General features: G+C 38.2%; 1 protein-coding gene across 11 annotated transcripts in view; it reads left to right on the forward strand.

The window, feature by feature from the left end:
• ADGRB3 (adhesion G protein-coupled receptor B3) overlaps positions 1–24,642 on the forward strand; it is a 458,541-nt gene that overhangs the window by 338,513 nt on the left and 95,386 nt on the right. For all 11 annotated transcript variants that reach the window (XM_032104724.1, XM_032104729.1, XM_032104733.1 and 8 more), the window contains one exon: positions 23,454–23,580. In XM_032104724.1, coding sequence (XP_031960615.1) covers positions 23,454–23,580 — 127 coding nt within the window. The remainder of the gene's footprint in view (positions 1–23,453; positions 23,581–24,642) is intronic.

The following is a 24,642-nucleotide window of genomic DNA, read 5'->3' on the forward strand; positions in this document are numbered from 1 at the left end:
AAATCCGAGAAATTTGTCTCCTTTTCATAATACACATAGATGTTTTAAATTTTTTTTTCCCCTTGTGCTAATGCCAGTGCAAATATTAAGGGCCACATCCCTCACACATACCAAAACTATGACTTTCTGTGTCTGATTTTCCTCCTGTGCTAAGGAGATCAGTATAACATAAATACACAGTGCCTACCCAGTAGTTCTAGATCATCTGGGGCCCATCCCAACCAAAAAGCTTTAGATCTGCCACAGCAAACTGAGGGTAATAAGCATTCTCCAGTCATTTCCAACAGGCTAAGCCAGAGATGCCTAGTATCTACACTGCATCCCACCATGTTTTAGCAGGGAGCAAAGAGAAATTTCCTGATGCTCATCTCACCTCCATTAAGAAAGCAGTTCTTTTCTATTAATGCTGAAGCTATCTGTGGGATTCATTGTACATAGGATCATTATGGAGTCCTGTGTTTATGGACCTGCCTTAAATCAGAGTTCAGGATAGATATGTAAAATATGAGTGATAGAGAAAATTCTTCTTAAATGAAGAAAAGGAAATCTTAGTAGCACAAATAAAATTTTTTTAATTACACTGGGGTCAGCTTATAGAATAAGATGCATTGGGAAATGATCATTGTGCTGTTAGTATGCAAATCTGGAAGGATGCTTTATCAGCCTTGTGTGACAGCACCCTGTCCTGCTGCCCAGCCAAGATTTCAAAGAAAGTGTGAAGGAATCAAACAGAACTCGAATGTTTCCTGTGATACAGGGGAAGAAAAAAAAAAAAGCTGTGATTAGTATCATTAATTAATGGATATTTGTAATCCATTCTTGCAACACAATCGGAAAAGACATCTCAAGGTCCTCCCTGTTCAATGTATTGTATTAATTTGCATAAAAATTGCTCATTGTACTGGAAAATACAGTTTTTCCTAAAGCTGGTTAATAAGGATCTTTTTCAGGGCTGTAATCATTATACGTGTCCCCTGTCTGCATGTACTTGGATTGTGGTACAGCACCTTGACCTCAGAGAGCATCAGGAGGGGGTAGGTCCACAAGGGAAGGTGGGGCTGACAGCAAAACCTCTGAGGAAAGGTGCAGGTTCAGCCATAGCCCACTGATCACCAGATGGATTGTAGTGATGTGACAGGTCTGAGATCAAGCTGGGAAGTCAAGTCAGCAAGGCAAGGTGAGGACTGGTGTGCTGCGAGGCCAAGCACATCACAGTGACAGCATAGCATAGACATGAACCAAGGGCAGGGTACTGGGCTTCAGTGCAACCCCTGAGACAATGGGTGAAGTGTGTGTGCTTGGAGGTCCTAGTTTTCACACCTTTTTCCTTATGGCATAAGTGTTTCCCCAGCAGTCAAAAAGGCATGCAGTTCTGGCAGATCAGAAGTGACCTTGAGCACAGGAAGCCAAGCCTCTGGGAAGTATGGGGGGCAGAAGAGCTCACAGAGGAGGTTTATGGAAAAAGACAGTTATAAACTCATCAGAATAATCAAAGCCTGTTGGCGAAATCAGGGCTCTGACACTTGTTAAGGAAATAAAACTTTTATAAAAGTATCCTTTCTAAGTGCCTGTCACTTTGGTTTTTTAATTGTTTATATGTAATATACTACAGTATTAGCATACATCTTCTTTGGTCCACAAAGTTTCTATTTAACTCAACAGGAGTTGCTTGCAGAAGTCAATGATTTTTTAAAAAATGGTTTTTTCAGAATTATAAATGTGCAATATAGGGCTTTATTCATCTTCTTGGAGGTGATATGGCTTGTCAACTCTAAATAACTTCCCAGAGAACACTGTACCTCACAGGAGGGCACTGTGTAAGAAAATTAGGCATTTGATCACTGACCCACTTCATGATTCAGTTTCACAGACTGAGTTTAACTCTGTGACTGAAAGAAGCTTGTTAATACTGTTTGAACTATTTATTAGTCCCTTTTACAAATCTCATTGTTTTTCAATATGATGAATACAATGCTTAACAAGGGAATTTTTCCACAGAAAATCAATTTTCTGCAATATTATTGTGTTCCTGCATAGAACAATAAAACTGAAAAAATATTTCTTATTATCATTGATTTGACTATGGTATGCTTTATAGCTTGGATTTCTCAGTGTGTCATCTAATTAGCTCCACAAATTACTAAGAAAATTCAACTGCTTCCAATTGATTGTTATGAACATATAAAATAGTTTCTGGATCATCTAAAAGTGAAATATGACCTTTTAAATGTTTAAACTTTACTTCCCTTTTTTGTGAGTCATGATACTCTTGTTTATGTTCCATATTGTGTTCCTGTTGAAGCACTGTTCAGACACTTAAGATAAGCCCCATGCTTAAAAACATGTTCAATTTGATTGTAAAGTATGTATTCAGATTATAATAAGTGTTTCATATGAACGTAGAGATTAAGTCTCTTAACTGGCAAATGGGGAGCCTGTCCACCCCAGAGATTAGGCTGTTTCACTTCTGAGCCTGAATGCCACAGTAATTTCAATTCCTAAATTAGGCAGTTTAAATACACCCCTGAGTCAATTACACAAAGCCAACACTTCAAAGTCAGGGTAAGTGGCTACACAAATGTCTCCTCTTCCAGCACACACACACACAGAAGCCCATATACGACCTTGAACAAACACACTGCAGACTGCTCCAAAGCCATCAAAGCCAGCTGAAACTCTTCTGCTTACTTCAGCTGGTTTTGGATCTTACATTTGCATTTGTAAAACAGTTCTGCTCAGTTCTGAAATGTAATAGGTCACATCTGTGCAAATCCTGAAACAAGCATACAACAATAAAAACATTAAAAAAAAGTCATACAGCTTTCTAAGCCATGAGGATAAACTGCCAAGTGTTACCTTGTCCAGTTCCCAATTTTGTGCTCAAATGTACCAGATACAGCACACTCCTATTACAATCATTGACAGTGAAAGGCACTTCAGCATTTTCAGGAGGGCAGCTCCCTTTAGAGGAAATCACGGGCTCGTAGCACATAGTGAAGGAGGTTACTCAAGAGATCCGTCACCCTTGCCTCTGAGCCATTCGCAGTAGACTGTTCTGTAGGCTGCTCTTAAACCTAGAGATGATGGAGATTCCACAGCTCCCCAAGGTGGTATGATCAAGGCTTCTCCGTGTCTGCAGCTGGGAAGTAGGAGCTCCTACTTCTAAGCTCAGCACTTTTTTTCCAGTCTGGCAGAAAAGAGCAGGACAGTACTTTCTCTTCCTGGCAACCCCATATACACGAGAAAACTGTTGTCATGTTTCCTCTCAGGTTTCCTTTTTTCTCAGTTGAATATGCCAGTTGTTACAGCTTTTCTCATAGGTCATGTTTTCTGGATATTTTATCTTCTATGTTGCTCTTCTCTGTGCTCTCTCCAATTGTTTTGCCTTTTCATCAAACATTGTGTGTTAAATGGGACATTGCCCTGATGCCTGGTTTCAGTAGAGGATTAAACTATCAAAATATTCTCTAGACATCTCATACCATCTCATATATATTTCTATTTTCATTGGACTTGAAAAGGAAGGGGAATATTTCATGTCTCACATTTCTTAGGACACTAAGCAGAGTAGAAGACAGTAAGTCCAAACATCAGATCACAAAATTTGTCAACAATATATAACCAAATGCCAGGTGTTGACCCAGGTCTACTTTGGTAGATAAGATTCCAGTAATTCAGTTCAGGGTGCTGTTGGTTGTCTTTCAAGAGTTAATTTTTTTCTGCATATCCTCCGACCATCCTATCTGTTGGATGTTGGATTTTGCACATCTTTCAGTCAGATGAGTTTGAAATCTGTGTAATTTGCTATTTTTCATATTAGTCTTGAATTAAAATACCTACTACGTTGTGACACAGAAGAGAAGGTGGGAAGAAGTAGATCTTTTCTTAGCACTAAATTTTTTAAATATGTTTGAGGAAATGAGTGCAAAAATGATGTTGCTTTCATATGTTGCAGAGTTGACTCATAAGCTGAAGAAAAGTGGTTGAGAAATATGATCAAACAATGTTTTGGTGACCTATTAATCTAATGAGACTCCAAAGAGGAACTGCAAAGATGAAAGATTAGCTGGAAAGAGGAACAATCACGGTTGATAGTGAATACAAAATGAAATACCATATGTGGCTGTAACTTCATAGCTAGAGTCATAAATATATACACATTCTGTTTGCATGAGCTTTCCACACAATTCCCTTGGGAGTTAGTGAAGAATTTGCTTTTCCAAAAGAAATCTTTGGTAATTTTATATACTGTCTTTTCTTTTATGAAGCAACCTCCTTTCATTTACCAAAAGGAAAAAATGAACAGTTAAAACAATTATTCTAGTTCTCTGTGTATAATGCATGGTGTGCATTTGTGAAAGGACGCAAAGCTGGTAAAACAAAAAATCTAGGAGTCACTCGACAGCTGGAGGCCTCTTCCCTTCATTAATATGATGACTTAGTTGTCACAGAAAACAGTGCTTACAGTACATGCATTTATGGCTGTATTTGATACGTTGCCTCACAGACACAGAAGCAACATATACAGAAAGACTTTCACAAAACCTTCGTGTGACCTTTGGAGGTTCTGGCAGCATTTTCACAGGAAATCTCTAAACACCAGTACAGATAAAGAAGCAGACTTGTGTGCTGACTACACTAGAACATACTCAGATAAATTCTTATACAAATTCTGTGAAACAATCCACAGAATTAGCAAACAATCAGGTTGCTGTTGTCGTTTGCATTTCAGCTTTCAAAAACGCCGCTTCATTGTCTACATGGTAGCGTTAGAACCAGATTCTTCATGGACTTAAAGATCTAAAGATGGGACTATCTGCATGTATAACATTGCATAGACAACTGTGTGAATGCTCAGATTCTCAGTTATATGAACGGTGATGTCCTGTATATCAAGGTTTCTCTTATCAATTCAAAGGAACAAAAATACTATATAAACAATTTAATTTCAAGAGAAAAGGAAGATTTAATGTCAGACTATTTTTGAAGCATTAATGAAATCAATGTTGCAGCTTGTTTTTTAGTCTTTACATTTCTCTCTAAAGTAATTTTTACAAAGTTGATTAAAAGGCTACATCAATTTACTTTTAAATCAGAAATTAAGTGTTTTGAGGAAAATATTGTACTTAAAAACACACCTGTTTTCCATGATTTGAGAGAAAATCCTGTTCACAGAATTTTGCTATTTTTTTCTAATTAAATTCTAATGCTACTACAAGCATAAATTGGTATTAACCTCATTTGTCAAAAACTCTTAAATATTTATTCCTCATATCCAAGAACTTTTTCCCTCATGTTCTTATCCCATTCCTCACTTTTGCCATCACCTTTCATATATGCCACATTTACTACAGGCTTGAGCAAAACTTATATTAACATCGTGCAGGTAGTGCTGGATTTGTCCTTCATCGTGAAGCAGAAGTTCACATACATCACTGTTAAATGAGGATAAGATATTTGAAAACCTGTTAATTTGCTGGGGGAGGTACATAAACATGCTGAACACAGAAATCACCAAGATGTTTTAGGAAAGTTTACAGAACTTTTAATTAAAGTGCCATCTGCTATGTACAGACATAAAAGAATTTCTTGGACAGAATATGCACAGAGGCATTATGCAATAAGCTTTGCTTCTTCCTGACACCCATCTCAAGTAGTGCAGTGTTTCTTTTCCTCATAGCTGCTCCAGGCCATGGTCTTTCTTGAGTTGCATTGCCATCCTTGTATCCCCAGCTATACCCTGTCAATAAGTCCTCCCTTTCATGCCACAGTTCTCACTTTTACACTGCGGGTAGCACAGGGGCAGCTGCATCAATAATATTTTCTCTCAGATGGAAGCGTTCATTTTTCTAATGGGTACTTCCATGGAACTCCCTCTAGTCAAACAATTTTGTGTCGGCTGTGAAAATTTACATGAGTTCCACATGGTTTCACTCATGGAAGAACTACAGTATCCAGGTAGAAAGTAGAGCAGCATCTCTTGCCATTTACTGACTTCTGCCAGGACTTGTACCAGTATTCTCCCAGTAAATGTACCTTTTCCAATGACAGTGAACAGTCATGACTGACAATTAAGTGGGACAATGTTAGCATGAACTTAGCTTAACAAGGAAACATTTTTTGCAACTACTAGCAAATATTTAATTGCCTATTAATATTGTCAACAAATAAATAAGGTGGGGTGTCTTTTCCTGGATGTTCAGTACAAGTCATGCTAATAATCTTGTATAGGTACTCTGGACTTCAAGTGACTTCTCTTAGGAACTGAAGCATTGAGAAACATCAAGACAAATAGTTCTAGATCATGGAAATGACAAGGTTGGAATGTGTTATCAGTCATTTTTGCTTTAGAAATTGGAGAGGAGGGGCTGTTAAGAGAGACTAATTACTTTACCTGTACAGAGCGGCCTTTAAAACATGTTTTGATAGAGAAGCATGTTTCTGTGATTATCATTATTATTTACAATCAAGTTGGAATTGATTGCTAATTCTGCAATTGTTGCAAAAAGCTATTAAATTAACATAAATCTGTTTACAGTATTTGCTGCACTCTGGGTTTAGTCATGAATAATAATTTATTTTATTAATAGAAGTTATAGTGATACTATTAAGATCATTTATTTGAATTTACATTTTTTTAAAGGTCATCAGGATTAAAATTCAAGAATGATCTGCTCTAATTATCAAGTACAGCAGCATAGTATTTTGCCATCTAGAATATGTGACCGCTGATCTTTACTTTTGAATTTTAGTTCATTGATATTTTGTGATTCTGAGATGGAAATGTCTGTGATTTCACAAGAAACTTGAGCACATGAATACCTCTGACTATATGAGCAAATCTGCTGAAATCACTGATATATGAAGTTATAGACATATTTAAATATTATGCTGTTCTATGGTCTCAAAGAAGCAATGGATTATGGCATTTGTGAATTCCATTTTCTACACTAAAAATCTGAACTTTACTCACAGAAAGTTATTCCAGAGTTAAAACTGACAAAATGAAAAACAACACAGACTTTGAAGACAGTAAGTTCAGTAGAAGTGGAATTAATTCTGTTTAAAATGTATTAATTTTGATTTTTTTAATATATATTCAAGTGAGTTAAAAATTGGAAATTTGTGAAACATAGAAAAATGGAGCTGTCAAATATTTGCAATTTTAAAGTGATTGAATTAATAATTTTCTGAAGCAGAACTTTTTAAAAATCTCATCAAGAAGTACTAGTACTTGTGTTCTTATAATTCTTTTACAGGAATCTGCAGGAAATTGCAGTTTTCACTGTACTACATATTAGTATTAATTAAGATACCATTTTAAATGAAGGATGGTTTAATTCAACTGATGCTGCAATCATTTTAATTAGTTTTAATGTTAGATGGCCTGAAAGATAAAAAGATATTAGATATTAAAACACGAGAAAAGTTACAGCTGAGGTCATTGTTTCTGTATTTCTGACCTTGAGTGAATGTTTCATTCCTCTATTTTTCCAAAAGTGCTAACATATTTGCATGAGTTTCTATCATATAACCTTTAGAACAAGTTACCCTTTAAAACTTTTACTAGTACTATTTTCATATGCACCCACCTGTAAAACTAAATATCTTACTCATTGAAAGCATAGAGCAAGAAAGAGCAATAAAAATTTTCTGAGGTAAGTTAAAAATGGTTTCCTGTTTCTATAAAATAACTCCTCTGTACATTTTCTTTAAAATGTCATGACTTCCAAGTTTGATAGCTGACAGGCCTGCAGGGTTAGAAGCAAGGTCTGTGAGTCCAGTTGCAAAGCTGAGGATTTTTCCCTTTACAAGTTATTGCCTCTAGCCCTGCAGGACTAGTAGGTATTGGACTTAAAAGCAGTGACATTTTTAAATACAGAGTAGATGTTACTGGCTTAGGATTAAAACTTGACCATTCTAAGGGTCAGGAGGTATAATTTTATAGAGAAAAAGGAAATGCTGTGAAGAAAAGCAGCAAATATTTTTACAAGTGCTTAACAGTTAAGATCGTGCACAGAATAAAAAGTGTGAAGCCATCGATAGGGTAAATCTAAAAGTAGACCTTATGAAGTATATTAAAATCAGACAAGATACAATAACAAATATCTCTACTGCAGCATCTATTATGTTTATATATATACAAATATATATCTCAATAGAATACTGTAATGCATTTCAGGATGAAATGTATTACAGTATTTTACTTGTAAAATCCCAATTCTACACTATAAATTTAAGGACATAAGAAATTCTCTCTCATATGAGATAAAACATTAATTCAAAGCAATAAAGATTAAATTCTGTTCAATGCCCACTTATGTCATGCCAAGAAATTAAATTTGTCAATTTAGGATGTCATATCACCTCAACTTTATATTGAGACACAGCTAAGATACTGCTGTCTCAGCACTATGTTTTGGGTTTAATATGCCTATAGAGCCATAGGATCATAGAATTATTAAGGTGGGAAAAGACCTCTAAAATCATTAAATTCAACTATTAAGCCATCACTGCCAAGTCCACCACTATACCATGTCCCTAAATGCCACATCTACAAATCTTAAATAACTCAAAGAAGGGTGAGTCCATCACTTCCTCGGGCATCCTATTGCATTGTTTGACTAGCCTAATCTTTCCTAATGTAAAATATGAACCTCCCCTGGTGCAACTTCAAGCCATTTCCTCTTGCCCTGTCACTTGTTACTTGGGAAAAGAGACTGACTCCCACTTCACTACACCCTCCTTTCAGGGAATTGTAGAGAGCAACTCCTTTTCTCCAGGCTAAACAACTGCAGCTTCCTCAGACACTCCTCACAGGACTTGTGCTCCAGACTCTTTGCCAGCCTTGTTGCCCTTCTCTGGACACACTCCATCACCTCAATGTCTTTCTGGTAGTGAAGGGCCCAGACCTGGACACAGGATTTGAGGTGTGGCCTCACCAGTGTGAGTGCAATCACTTCTCTGGCCCTGCTGGCCACACTATTACTGGTAGAGGCCAGAATGACATGGGCCTTCTTGGCCATCCAGGCACTCTGCTGGCTCATGTTCAGCTGCTGTCATTCAGCAGCCCCAGGTCCCTTTCTGCTGAGCAGCTTTCCTGCTGCTCTACCCCAAGCTCGTAGCACTGCAGGTGGTTGTTGTAACCGAAGTGAAGGATTTGGAAGTTTGCCTCATTGAACCTCATGCTCTCATTCTCAGCCCGTCAATTCAGTCTGTCAAGATCTTCTGTACAGCCTTCCCACCCTCCAGCAGATCAACACTCCTGCCCAAATTGGTGTCATCTGTGAACTAATTGAGTTCAATTCCCTCATCCAGAACATTGATAAAGATTTTAAACAGGACCAGTCCCAATACTGAGAACTGAGAAACTCCACTAGTGACTGTTCGCAAACAGGATTTGACTCCATTGACCACCACTCTCTGGGCCCAGCCATCCAGACAGTTTTTATGCAGCAAACAGTCCATCCATCCAAGCCATAAGTAACCAATTTCTTCAAGACAATCCTGTGGGAGACAGTGTCAACGGCTTTATTAATGTCCAGGAAATCTACATCTGTAGTCTTTTCCTTATCCACTAGGTAGGTCACCTGGTTGCAAACTATCAGGTTGGTTAAGCAGGACCTGACTTTTCCAAACCTATGTTTGCTGGGCCTCATCCCCTCGTTGCCCTGTACCTGCTGTGTGATGGAACTTAGGATGATCTGCTCCATGACCTTCCCAGCACCAAGGCCATGCTGACAGGCCTGTAGTTCTCTATTGCCTCCTTCTGGTCCACCTTGTAGCTGGAAGTCACATTTGTCAACTTCCAGTCAGCTGACACCACCCTGGTTAGCCAGGAATGCTGGTAAATAATTGTAAGTATATTGGTGAACACTTTCACCAACTCCCTCAGTACCCTTTAGTGGATTCCATCTGTTGCTGATGTGTTTTTTAGTTGTCTTTTACCGCAGTAGCCAGAATAAGTTCGACTTGGGCTTTGGCCCTTTTTTCTCCTTATGTAACCTCATTACATCCTTGTAGTCTTCCTGAGTCGCCCGCCCCTTCTTTCAAAGGTGATACAGTCCCTTTTTTACCCTGAGTTCCAGCCACAGCTTTCTGTTCAAACAGACCAGTCTTCTCCTCCAATTTGTCTTTTGGCACATGGTAATGGCCTGCTCCTCCCTCTTTAAGATTTCCTTGATGAGGAATGTCTGGTCTTCCTGAACTCCTTTTCCCTTCAGGACTTTGGTGACACTTCCAAGCTAGATGAACCATTGTCCTTGCAGTTGTTCAGTTCCACTTGCAAAGTCTCATGCTGTTATGCCAGTTCACCTGAAAAGCCACATAGAAAATGTGCCTGCTGTTCTAGGCAGGAACTTGTTGCCATTGCTCCCTGTCTCTTAAGTAACTGTGTTCAGCAGGGGAAAAGTGGAGAGGGAATCCTCCATATTGTGCATCCTGTCTGCCTGTCAGGCCTGCCACAGGGAAAGTAGGGTGAAATTCCAGTGATCTCTCTCTCTCTTTCATGCTCTGTCAGTAATCAAAGGGAGTTCTACCTGGGTGCACCTCCCACAGGTGTGCTCACTCCTTCCTTCCACAGAGCACACTCTGCAGCTGACTCCTGGATGTCAGCATGTTCCTCCCGGAGCACTGTGCATCAGTCGTGCTGGGTGCAGAGCTTAGACAGCCTGTAGCTTTCTGCCAGGTGGATGCCACTGCTTCCTGGCTGAGTTTGCAGGGCTTCTGTGCCCTTCCTGCATGCCCTGCACCAACTGCCATGCCATGCCCTGACTGGTAGTGCTCCCTGAGAGATTCTTTTATGGGGGGATGGAGCTTGGTCACTGTTGCTTCTGGCCCTGCCCAGGTCTTGTCAGCCACTGCCACACAAGCTGTGGGCTCCTGGCAGCTGTCTTAGCTCCACTGATATTTCCCTGGTTTGGGAAACCCCATTGTGCACTGTGCCAGAGAGCTCCACTGCCATTTGTGCCAGCAGTGGAGATGCTCACCTCAGCGACTTATATGCGATGTGAAACCATCAGCAAACTGAAATGTAATTCATTTGAAAGCAAGTCCTTTAAACCAGGAATAATAATTTAAGCATAAGCTGGGCTGAACAGGCAAAAGATTAGTCTAGCCCCAACATCCTGCCTGCTACAGAGCCTGCTAACAAATGCCTAGAAGAGTGCTTAATAGCAAGGTACTTATTTAGTAGCTATTTCCCTGGTATGCATCCTAAGTTCCAACAGGTTTGGGATGTACAGTCAGATTTTTTATCTTTGTGTGCTGTAGCCTTAAAAGATCTTTTTCTCTGTGAATTTATCTAATTGCTCTTTCTTTTCACATAATCTTCTGTCATTTATAACCTCCTGTGGTGACAATTTCCATTGTTTAACTGTGGCCTGTGAGAAAAAAAAAGCCTCCTATTGTTTGTTTTAAATATACAACCTAATAACTTCATTTAATGCCTTTAGATCGTATATTACAAGAAATAACAATCACTTCTGGTTCACTTTCACCATGGCACTCTTACAAACATTATCAGACCTCCCTTGACCGCCTCTTACCCAGAGTGGAGGGACTTACCTTATAGAAGCTGTCTCATGTCCTCCAGAATCCCTCTAGTTCCACTAGATCTGTTAGAGTTAGGAAGAGATCAGAACTGCGTACTGCATTCAAAATGTGGGCATACCACAGACTTTTTTAGAGCAGTGCAGTCATATTTTCTGTTTTGCTATTTCCAAACCCCTGCAGAAAGCTAATATAACTGAAGAACACATCATGCACTTGACATGCTCAAGCATCTTTGAATTAAAATATACACGAGTTTTCTCCAATGCATAGTCAATAGAAAGATGTTTGCTTATATGTAATTTTAGATATCATTTAGCTGTCTGAGAGATCAAAATATAGTGCCAGGTTCTGAAGGGAGTTATACTGAGGATAATCCATTGAAGTTGACAGGTCCAATCAATACACAGCATGCACTGACATGAGGTGGATTCATGACATTCCCTGCATACTATACATGCACAGACAATAATTGCATCTGCTCTCATTATGTAATTTCTAGGAGATATATTCTAGCTAATAAGTTTCATGTACTAAGTAGTCTGTGTATAATTCAGATCAAGTAGTGTAATCCAAATTAATTGTATTCTTTATTTATTGCACTTTTAAAACATCAAGTAGCGTGAGAACGTAACAGAATGCAAATTACTTCAAAATGTAAGAAGGCTCTGTAGCAGTTTCTCTTTGCAATACTATGTCTGACTGAAGGGAAAGGCATTTCAGATTTGGAGTTTTCAGCTAAAGCATGCCACATCTATGTGACACACCACAGACAGACAGACATCTTGTGATATGCCTGTAATGACAATGAGAGTTGATTCCACTCCGCAAAAACAGCAACATTAACTGAATAATTTTGCTGTATATGTTTTAGATACATATATTTTCAATATCATAAGTGATACAGTGTTGTAAACATCAAAAGTAATGCAAGCATCTCTACGTCTATGTGGAGATAGAAGGAAATAAGTATAGCGCTGTATTTGGTTGTATTTTCTTTTGAACCTGTAAGTAATTTACCTTCATATTTTGTTTTTGGCCTTCAGTCCTAGGGCTGATCTCTGCCTTATGTTGACATTCAGGATGACTCTGTCTGTTCTCTCAAGGCTTTCTGATGAAAGCTATATAATCATTAGTGTATTAACACTGATTATTGCAGGACACTTTTTTCAGTCCTTTTCTACCATATCTGAAGGCCGAAGACTATACCAACTTTGTCAGTGGACAGAAGACAATCACATTGTTACAGCTCTTGTACCTGCAGAGTATTGATGCTGTTTCCCATCAGGAAGGCACACACAAACAAAAAATTTCTCAGGAGATGGAAGTGGATAGGCTAGTAATCTTCACTCATTTGTTCAGACAGGCACTTTTTTGGCACCTACTTCAGGCACATACTCCCCAACACCTCCTCTATCCCCTTTTTTTAGACTGTGAAAAAAAGCACTTGTCCAATCTCTTAACCAATTTATTCAGTTTTTAATGCCAGCAGTCACATTTGTCTAAACATTCTATCTGGCATGTGACTAGCTGAAGTGGATTTACCAGAGGAGTAAGAGGACTTAAATCCTGTATTTTTCAGTGCAGTAAATTTTTCTGAGACTTCCAGATATACTGTCATTACAAATGCAAATTATCTGTTGCATTGTGAATGCATCAAACATATTGTACATGTGCAGATTAAATTTGAAGCATGTCCACAGAATCCATTTGTGGGTCTTGAGGACCACAGTGGCCTCCTCTGCAATACATGCCCTTTTACTATAGAGAGGCCACAGTCCCTAGGTACATAAAGCTCACTGTTCAGACATGGCACAGTGCAGACCACCACTCTTTCCCCAGAGTCTGCTTTCATGTTTTGTGCAGTGTGATGCACATGTACTTCTCCCATGCACTCCTAGCCAAAACCTCAGTGAAACACTTTAGGTGTTATCTCCAGAGATTATTAACGTCAGCTGGTTTTTTTTTTTTTTAGGCAACACTACCATTACACAGGTGTGAAGTGGTATTAAAAACAAATCGGTTAGCTGTAGTTTATCTTTTTGGGCAGTTGGTTGGTAAATAAAAACACTCAGATTCAGATGAGCAGTACCTCACATGGCTTGACTCCAAAGAGGCTACATTCAAACCATTTTGAGATTGGAAGCTGAGCAGACACATTAAGTCCTGAGGTAATAAACCTGACCAAAAGACAAGAACCTCAGGGCTAAGACTAACTTAGAAGAGACTAAAATATACACTAAGGAGGTGTCTCTTGCATCTTCTTTTTCTTTAACAAGAGAATCTCCATTCCTTAAGTCTGTACTTGACTTTTATTTGATTCTGTAATCACAGTGATATTCCCACATCTTAAAATAAAAGTGAAAATTGTTAAGACAAAAAAGATGCATCACTTTATAACGATATAGAAATTAGGTCTGTGAATTATAGAGTTTTCAATATACACCTTACATCTACCAGCTTAGCGACATCTGAATTGTTTGGTTTTGGTTTTTAACCATATCATAAAAACTATAAAAAAGCTTTGTGTTTAGCTTTACTGCATTAGATTTGCTCTTAGTTGGGCATATATAAAGTCACTGCATCTCAACTGCATGCTCAGATTTGTTGCATTGCCCCATTTTAATTTTTTCAGTTATTATATGAGATAGGGAGATACCCACCACTCAATCCTTCATGGGCTTTGCCAGACCCCCTCTCCAGCCATTGTACAACTCTGGAGAATCTTAAATCCAGAGGTTCTTATGAGTTCTTTGTTAATCTGTTTTGGCCATCAAATCTTTCTTCTACCATGCTCAGAAGAACCTTAGCAGCAACTCTCATCAAGGTACTTAAGCAGGTCATCTCTCTGTCAGTGTTGACTGTGGCCCTTACTTAATCATAAATTGGCTGGTACATAAAACATGGACAGCACATGTATGAAGAGGTTTTTTGTCTAATAGTTCCATGGTTAGAAACCTCACCAAGGATGGGAGAGACACAAGGTGAGGTCTCATCGTTGCAAGATTCAGAACATTTTCAAGAGGAATGAATTTCTGTGCTGTAAGAATGAAATCTCCATACTATAAGAATGAAATAGGCATTTTGGAGTACGGAAGATACTCTAATTCCCTCTATTCACCATTAGTCCTAGCCTTTCCTATTATAACTAAATATTGAGTATCTCAAAGGGAAAGACTACTTTGTTTTACATTCTGTAGTTAAGGTTTTTGCTGAAGAGAAAGTACCTAATCAGAGATGTTAAGTATCAGTCCCTACAACCCCTTGTCACCTCAAACTGGCTAATTACTACGTGTCCAATCTCAGTCAAGAGCCAATAGCAAGCTACATGCCTTCGTCCTACTGAGGTATTTGTATCAAATGTGTTTTTAATGTGCAGCCTGATAACCAGTAAAAGATTTGGTGCAGATTCAGTCAGGATGCATGCTGACTCACCAAAGAGAGAATAGGGAGATAAGGATTACTCTTATTGAAGCAGTTGTTAATTGGCCAGTCAGGTACAAAAGATAACATCTGATCTAAAGAAGAGACATCTCTAAGGAAGAAAAAGAATACTTAATTAAAAGGGGTGGTCAGATAATCTCCCAAATAAAAAAGAAATCAATGAATTTGAAGAAAAAGAGATTAGATCTGTTTAAGCTTCTGGGAAGGATTTACAAAAAAGGACTTGTTATAAAAAGCAAGTGTCTTACACAAGAAAAGGACATAACCTAGGGTCTAACATATAGAGAAAATAGGACTCTTCATAAACTGAATTCTTAAGAAATCTTGCACACTAACAGCTGGATAAAAGGGGAGACATAATCTCCATGTCAGTAGAGCAAATGTCAGTTTTATTTTGTTTTGTTTTGGTTTTGAGTTATAAACATTTGTAACTGTGTCCTATTTTTTGATTGGTTGGTTGTTTTATCTCAATCTGGCTTGAGTTAAGTTTGTTTTCAAAGCGTAAGGAGACAGAAAAATGTCTTTACTCCTTTCTTTAAAAATTGTATACTAAGGCAATAATTTACCTCCAACTGCCATAGCCCACAACGTGTTCTTCAGAGAACCCATGGGTAACAGTTGTAGGATACACAGTAGGATTGTGTAAGAGCAGCAGGTGGTATCACAAGATACAGGGGAGGAGATGCTGACAACTGTGAGGGTTCTTAGTCATGCAGCTAAGATATGAAGAAACAAATATCTGAAGGACTTGAGGATCTTCAGAGAACGTGTAATACTGGTATTTGAATGATCAATCTGCAGAGTAGGTAACACTGAATTGGGCAGGAACTGGAATGCAGATGCCAAACCCTGTCTCTTCCCAATATGCCTACAAAGTCCATGCTTTGCTTTACCTTCTGGTCCAATGCATAATTCTACTTCAACAAGGGGTGAGGGTACTCTTACACTAGAATATGCTGTAGTTTGGGGTTAGGTCATGTGCTGCAAATATTTATCTATTCAACACCCCTCAAAAACAGCAGGAAATTGAACTCATCTCTTCTATCTCAGAACCATTGAGCTGTGAGATAAAATATCCACTGTCCGTCTTCGAGGTGAACCTAACTTGAGATTTTGAAAGGTAGTGTGTAAGCATCTAGCTCCAAAGGAGAGCTCAGCTCTCTTATGCATCACCAGAGCAATGAGCATCATTTCAGGGTCTGATCACTTAACATATTTGCTTCTGCCATTCTTATTTTGTGGCTTAACCTTTTTCATAGATTATGGTCATATATCTGGTGCCTAATCCAAAGCATGCACTGAGGAGCTTGGACATGTACTAGTTTTATTTATATCTGCCCATATAATGTAGGATAGCACAGGATGTTGTAACAGTAACACTGATGGAAGCAAAATCTCTTTTCTTCCCCTCAGTTCTGTTTCACATCTGTTCCTCTCCCTGCTGGTCATGCTGGCCTTGAAACTTAAACTAATGATACTGTGCTTTATTGCTTGTCTTTTGGAAGAAACGTTAACAATAGATACCACCCTCATCCAGGCTTTGACATTCTTAATTTCCAGGACAAACTTCTGAGCCCCTAACCTTTCCCAGCCTCCAGCAATAGACAATTTACAAGGTTCCTTTTTGCTAGGAGTCCATGTGAATAATATAACAGTATGAAAGATTTTGTAGGTTGATCAATTGGAAAGCACTACATGACAATTTTTCCTTACTTCGCCATAAAGCTACATACATATTTATAGTCTAAACAAAAGAACATGAAAGATTTTACTGATTTTGTGAGGAGTGTGTTGCATTAAGAGTACAGAAATTTGGCAGAAAATAAATGCTATTACTTTCCAGCTAGTCCTCAGAGATCAAAGGGGTTGGGTGCAGCTAGGCTTAATTTCTGATTATAACCAATTCAGTGCTGTAAGTCTGATTGCATTCAATGAGATGCACCAGTACTGTGGGTATCATTCTCAATGGCAGATTCACAAATTGTGTGGTTTACCAGTTCAACACTATAAATCTGGTCAAGGTCAATAAGAACTTTCATGAACAGATTCACAAGTAATGTGGTTTACTGCTCAAACACTGTAAGCCTGATCGAGTTCAATAGGAACTTTCATGAACACAGATTCACAAATAGTATGGTTTGCCAATTTTACACAATAAGTCTGGTTGAGTTCGATAAGAACTTTGCTTCACATAGTTTCTAAGAACTCGACAAGATTTCCTAGACAAGATAGGAAGGGACAAGATAACTTGGAAGGGAAGTGGGGCCTCTTGTCTGCTCCAGTCATTCTGGAGGTCCATGAGGAAAGAAGACATAGTTCTCAAAAATTCTAAATAGATACCAACATCCTTTGGCAGCGTGTACTGCCAAAGTCCTTCAACTGTACTTTCTCCGAGACCATCTACAAAGGCAGACAGAGATAAAGCTATGGAACGTGATAGGTCTCCCTCCAATTTTTTTGATGCACTGATACTCATCTTCTTAGGAGATTTTTTCTATAATTTTGAGAAAGGGAGGAAAGTGTTCTTATTCAAATGCAATCCACTAGGCTTGTTAAGATACAGAAATAGAGTTGAAGGATTGTGGTTTTCCAATGTTGTTCAAAAACATGAATGAATCCCATAACTCAAATAATGATAAGTCTGTCCAGTAGCAGTAGTACAGAGGACCACTAATCAAGAACTATGCAGTAGGAGGCAGGAAACGCCTAGTATTTGTTTCATCCTGGTTTGGTCATATAATTTATTTAGAATTTCTTTTCATTTTGCACATTGACACACTTGCAGTAGTCTGATAGAAGGGCAACTATTGATTACAGCACAGTTCAAACATATGGTGTGCTAGATCATGCCCTAAACTGTATGGACAGGGAAATACAGGAAGTAATAAAATAATATCACAAGCATTAATATGCACTTCCACAACTCTCCTGTTGATGAATCATTTATTTATAGTAGCCAAACAGATAACGAAGCCAATTTTTGGTCCATCCAATGGAACTTTCTTTAAGCTGTACATTATTAGAAAGTTGATCTAACAATGTATGCTTATAACTACAAGGGCTCTGTTACAAATCCTACTCTTTAGGGTTTAATAGCTCATCTAGTTTAAATCACATTAAAATAAAATTTGGTTTCCAGCCCAGATGCACATTTTTTTTACAAAACAATTATTCATATAGGATTTATGTTTAATATAAAGATCAGCAAGAAAATTAAATTTTCAAAGACTTCTATTTTCTTTGACAAAAAAAAGATATTCACAAGTACGTCTTTGAGGACAATTGAACAATTCAGTGTCTGAATTGGAAAAGTGGCCTTAGTCTTTAGGAAAATGAACTCCCTATAGTAACCTGGTTGGAGATCCAATTGCAATATATTCATCACCCAGCTCATTCTTCTGATACCACACAAATGCAGACATCCTTTGTTGGGCATTTGCAGTATTTTAGACATAGTCATAAGGCAGTTGGTTTTGTTTATTTTATTTATTTTCATTTCCACAATTTCATGGATTGTTTTTTCTAATCATATGAGGGGAAGGAAAGCCCTAAATCATAATGACCTAATGTTAAATGTATTAACAATTTCAGGGTAAACAATACTTTTTTAAACTGCAATTTTATGTGTGACATTATTAAGGAAAGTGTGTTCATCTCTACATTTTCTTTGTCCTATTTCTTTTCTCTTTTTCCTTTATATTACTTTTTTTTTTTACTTTAGGAAAAACTGTGGCCATAAACCAGATGTTGCCATATACTGCTGATAGGAATAAGACTGATCACGGAATAAATTGTGCATGCTAAGAGTTAGGTCATGTCTCAGATGTATGAACATGCACAATGGAAAGGAGACTCCTGCAGCTGAGCATTCCCTATGACTTCCCTGGGACTTTAGGTCCAGGTGTAAAGAAGCAAGCAGGTGTTGGAAGGACTTTATCTTCATTAATGTGCCAGCTAGCACTTCTGAACAGACACAGTGATATATATAACCTGCTATTCATAAGGGCCATGAGCTTCTTTCTTGCCTTTTACTAGGCTAAAAAAATTTTATGTCTGCATTTTCCATGTGCTTCTTATCATTATATGTCATTTCTTTACTGTGAATGGAGTTGGAATACTGAAGTCTGTCCTACAGGAAAAACAGCACCTAGTTGAACAGAAAAGAAATTTATAGAAATGTACATACACAAGAATTAAGAAGAATTAAAATAATCTCAGCAGAAATATTATAATTTCTTAACTTGTGTAGTTTTCTTTCTACAAAGCTGTAATTAAATACTTAAATAACAGATTCTTGCTGTATTTAAGTAATATAACTTAATGGTCAAAAAGCTTTCTTATCCTAGTTTAAACACAGTTATCAATCAGCAAAGAAATGACTCAAGTAGGCTACCATCATAGATGTGTAGCAAGATGTCAGCTCTTTGTTTATTATAAAAACCCAGGCAACTACTTGGATCACTAGTTGCTAGTCTGGGAAAAAGTGTTCACTTAGGTGTTGTTAGCTTCCTTTGTCTCACAGAATCTCAAAAAAAAAAATTAAATCTTTCATTTGAAAAACATTTCTTCAAAATAAGCTAATAAAGTATACAGTGTATGGTATGAGGTGAAGTCCTTTATTAAGTGAGTCTGATAACAAAGTCAAAACTGATCAGTCAGGAAGTTAAAGTGAACAAACCTATGCAATTAGTAAGAGATGTATACTATTAATTATAAAAAAAATCAATAGTAAGTGACTAAATGTGGCCTGATTGTCAGTCTTTGTCAGATAGGCAATTGTGTCATGAGTGAGTTTTTTGTTTTACAAAGATGGTCCTGTCTTATAAAACACATTTCAATTTTGATGTCTGAGGTAGTAAAAACATTGTTTTCAGTAGTAAGCATAATTATGCAATATAGTATAATACATTATCAAAGAGTAAAACTCACTTTTTTTTTCCCTTCTATATAATACACAATTCAAATAATTTTCTGTACATCATTTGGCCATCATTTTTGTTGCATAGAACTAAGAAGTTCACCTTAAACTCTGAAAGAGTACTGAAAAGACACTCCAACATTCCACTAGCTGTAAGATTACTCACAGAAAGGCACACTTACAGATAAATATTGGAGCTGAGGGTGTTCTTGGTGCATATGCCATATTAGCCATAGATTTTTAGGCCCAAGTTACATCCTATTTAGAACTTCTCCCCCTACTTCTCTAATTCCCCTGTTTTTTTCCCTGCCTCAACTGCAGGATGACACAAGATCTGCAATGGTGAATCTATGCTTCTTGGGAATTCCTTTGCTTCTATCATGGGAATTCTGCCAGGTTGATTAAATCATCTGTAGCTCAGTAGAAGAGTACAAAAATTGCCAATAATGGGCATGAACCTACATCTATATTTGCTACATATTTTCAATTCAATAATTTCCCTTGATATAAATAGAACATGTGTTAACAGTACCTGTCACTCCTTTATGGCTTTCTGCATAACAAGAAAGATCCACAGGAATAATAGGTGTCCTTTTGCATATTCATATAATAACCCCAAATGTTAGACACATAGTCAAAGAGAATCACACCAAAAAGGAATGAAACTTCTAAGCAGGAGATGGATTCTGATTAGATAAGAAGAGTTGCATTATATGAGGGACAGATCATAGATGGAGGACTTCATAAAAAGTGTTGCATTGAGATGTACTAAATGCATTTATCCGTTTTAATTCCGTATTTTCATTCCTTATTTTCTTTATACCTAAAACCATATTGTTACTTTATGTCAACAAGTCAAAATTACCAGCATCTCTGAGGGAATTAGTAATCATGCATTTGCTGTTCTGCTGACATAAGCCTCATGTAACAAGTTGCAGTCACACTTTTGTTCTGTTCATTACTTGGTCTCCTTCATGGACTTAGCGTAACATTAGGTGCAGCTTCTGTTAGCCGTAATTTCAACAGATTACAAATATATTTATTAATTAGGCTTCTTTTTCTTTTTAACTGCACTGATTAGAAGAGAGAGAACAAACTTATTTAATGAATTTTCATCTGCAACTCATAAAAACATAATGCTGTTAAGCAAGAAATTAAAGTATGTCACTGAAAAAAATGAACAATAAAATGTTAGAAGTGTCCATGTTTGACTGACTGTGCTCCTGCCATTATGTCTTATTTTGGAATCCAATTAGACTGCTTTGTTCGTTTCAAATTGATTTTGGAAATTTTACAAAATTTTGGGTAGTACTGAAAAAGTTTTGCAAAATATGTAGTGTATTTGTGGCTCAGCTACTCTGTGACTGGAAAGTTGTATTTGTGCAAGTGACTTGAAGAACTGAATGAGCCAGTCTAAACCTGCTGGACTGCCCATGATTTATAGTACTTTAAATATAATTATACTTTTAACAGATGCTTTGTTTTAAACTAAACTGGTGTCTGTGATTTTATAATTAGAAGTTGTTTAACTCTCGTGCATTGGACACCATCAGCAAGGATTTAGTGCTAACTGGATCAATTGTGCATCCAATGCTTTTCAGCATAAGGTGAATTCAATTTATTAAATCTTATTCTCAGGATGAATAATACCATCCTTTGCTTTTTAAATATGTCAATTTCTCTTAAGCTATCAATCCTTAATATTTAATCAGCAAAGATAAACGCATTTCATTTGGCCTTAACTGTGTGTCACAATAAGAGAAGAGACAAGAAAGCTAATAAAATAAATTGGTTTAAGTTATCCAGAAGATAAGGCTTCTGAGTTTAAAATATGTAACTATATTTTTCATAGTGGATGTTGTTTTAGCCTGTGGCCCTCTGAAAGACACAATTTGTGAGGGAAAGCTAATAAACTGCTTTAGTGGGTTGAAGAATTGGTCATTTTCTCTCAATTGTTTCCCTCAGTCGCTGTTTGTTTTGTTTATTATAGGATTCTGTTTCGAAGACAATAGTGTGTAAGGGTTACATCTGGTGTGTTCAAAAACTAGTGGCACAAAATGCTGAGGTGGCCTGGGGTGAACTGCACTCTGAGAGCAGGCTTGGGATAACAAATTGCCTTTGCATGAGGGCCCTGGCATATAGAATCACTTACAGAGGTGTGTTGTCAAGGCAGAAGAGGTGAACCAAGGGTGGTCACAGGGACTGGAAATTATTATTCCCCCACCTTGTTTCTTCGACCTTCATTTTTCTTTTTTTTTAAGTCATTTAGTGACCTGAGGTGAAATGGACAGGAATTGACAGCACACATGCTGCTGCTGGCAGCAGAATCACTGCAGTTGCTCCTTGGACATGAAAGGAGAGGAAAAAAGATGAAAGAAACCCAGTTGTTCTCTAAATATAACACATGTAACGATAATATGTTTGCTTTAGTTGAAACCAACCCCTTTTTCCTGTAGAAAATGTTCCCCCCTCTCCCCCCCACCCCCCACTGCAGTTCAGGAAAACAGAGAGATGATTTTTTGTCTCTCCCTCTCCTTCTCCTTGCTTGCACAAAGAAAACGTGGGTTGATACCATTTTTATTGTTCTGCTGGGGTGGGTTTCAGACCTCGCATTAGCATATTGAATGTCTAATTGAATTCGGGGGCTGTGTTAATCATCTTGTTTTGTTTAGGGGTGGTTGGTGAAAGGTGCCAGCAAACGATTGCTTTGGCTTGGGGTTAGCTTGGTGCTGCCACCCCAAGAAAAAGAACCGAGTAGGGAGGGAGCCAGGGAAAGGCGAGTTGACTGAGTGATGTCTGGAGGGCGAACTCGTGTGTCTCTTTGGTGATGTGTGCTGCTGTACTGAAATCCACCCCTCTGCTGGAGCTAAGGCAAGAGTTGGAGGCATCTGATGCTGCCGTTTCCAGGGTGAAATTTCTAAGGCTGCTAGCTAAAAACAACCAAAAAAACCCCAAATCCTCAGCAAAAATAGCAGTCAGAACAGAAGATCCGGCATCTCCCGGTCCAACTGGCATAACCCAGACAGACGTTTGAGAACCACATGCTTTTAACCTAGCCACACACACGAAAGGGGGGAGGGGAGAGGGGGGTGGGGAGTGGAAAAAGAAAGGGACCGAAAAAGACGCTGCAACTACCGAACATCACATTTCTCACAAAAGACCAGAAACAGAGCCGGTAGGAAAAGGGGAAAAAAAAAGAAAAAAAAAAAAAAAAAGAGAGAGAAACAGAGAGAGAGGAGAAGCCTCCCCCTCTTCCCCCGATGAGTTTTTCGCAGTGCTCTGGTGAGGCTCGGGGGTGGCTGGCAGCGCAGGGGGCGGCTGCTGCCGCGGCTGGCGGGGCTCCGCGCAGCAGCGCCCGGACGCTCAGCACCGCCGCCCGGACAGCTCCGCGCCCGCCCTGCCCCACAACAAGTCCCCGCCGCTGTCCGGGAACTCCGCGGCGCGCTCCTCGCGGTCCCACTGCATTGTCTCCTCACGGAACCGGCCGTCAGGAGTAATTACCCCCATTTCCCCCACCCCCTCCTCTCTCTCTCCTTTGCAGGAACGACTCTTTGGGAACCTGGTCCACCCAGGGATGTAAAACTGTGCTTACCGATGCATCCCATACGAAATGCTTATGTGATCGTCTCTCTACCTTCGCCATTTTGGCTCAGCAACCTAGAGAAATAGTAAGTAACAAAGAGGGGGGAAAAATCCAGTTTTAATGCAAAAGGGAATGTGGGGGGTACTGCGCGGGGGGGCGGGGGGGGGGGGCTGGTCCAGCTTTCCTCTCAGGTATATTGCAGACGTTGCATTGAGGAATTGTTTAATATTGCAGGTAGTCAAATGTTAGTCCCCTGGTGTCTACAGTGTCTCAGATAAATGAATTCCAGATTCTGTGATATAACTAAATCCTAGTGAAATTTGCATGCTCTCAAACTCTATATTTAGAGAAAGCCTCGTAATTGTGGTGCAAATGTCTAGAAAACTTTTGTATTGAACAATTAAGGGAAGGTACAGGTCTCTATTATTCCTCTTGGTAGGAAAATCCTAGATACTGTAGTTAAACAGATTGCAGATCTGCATTGGACATTTTCAGCACAGATTTTCTATGTAGTCTGTTGATATGATGTAAGAAAAATAATCAAGTTTTCATAAGAAAGAGGGGACATTAAGTGTATAAGCAGACACTCCCAATATTATTGAATGTAAAAATAGCTGAAAAGCAAATATTTGTGAAGTTATCCTGCTAAAGCATGATTTCATTTTCCTGGTTTCGGAAACATATGAACAGACTCTTTTTAATAGCAAAGTAAATCCATTTGGAAAAAAAGTGGTTGAAATAAAATACAGCTTTCTGCCTGAGATCTGGCCTAAAAGTACATCTGTCTTGTATTCTATTTGGGTGACAAAACATATCTTGATAAATGTAATTTACAATACATTCCTGAAGCTTAAAAAACATTTTGGTAAACCAGGCATGATATCCTTTAAAACTTTTAGATCTAAATTTTTTCCATATGTATTAGCAAAACCCATCTCTATTTCAGAACATGAGCACATATACGTACAGAGGAAAAAACTGACCTGATATCTGAGGGTAATAGTTTCCCTTACAGCAGGGAAAGCTAGTTTGTTCTCAAGGTCATTCATTTATTTTCATTTTTTATTATTACACAGAGTAAAAATGAAATAATTCTGAATTTTTAGGGGTTTTTTTATGAAGGCTTATGATACTGTTGCCATAGATA

This window comes from Corvus moneduloides, chromosome 3, assembly GCF_009650955.1.
Source record: "Corvus moneduloides isolate bCorMon1 chromosome 3, bCorMon1.pri, whole genome shotgun sequence".
Taxonomy (NCBI): Eukaryota; Metazoa; Chordata; class Aves; order Passeriformes; family Corvidae; genus Corvus; species Corvus moneduloides.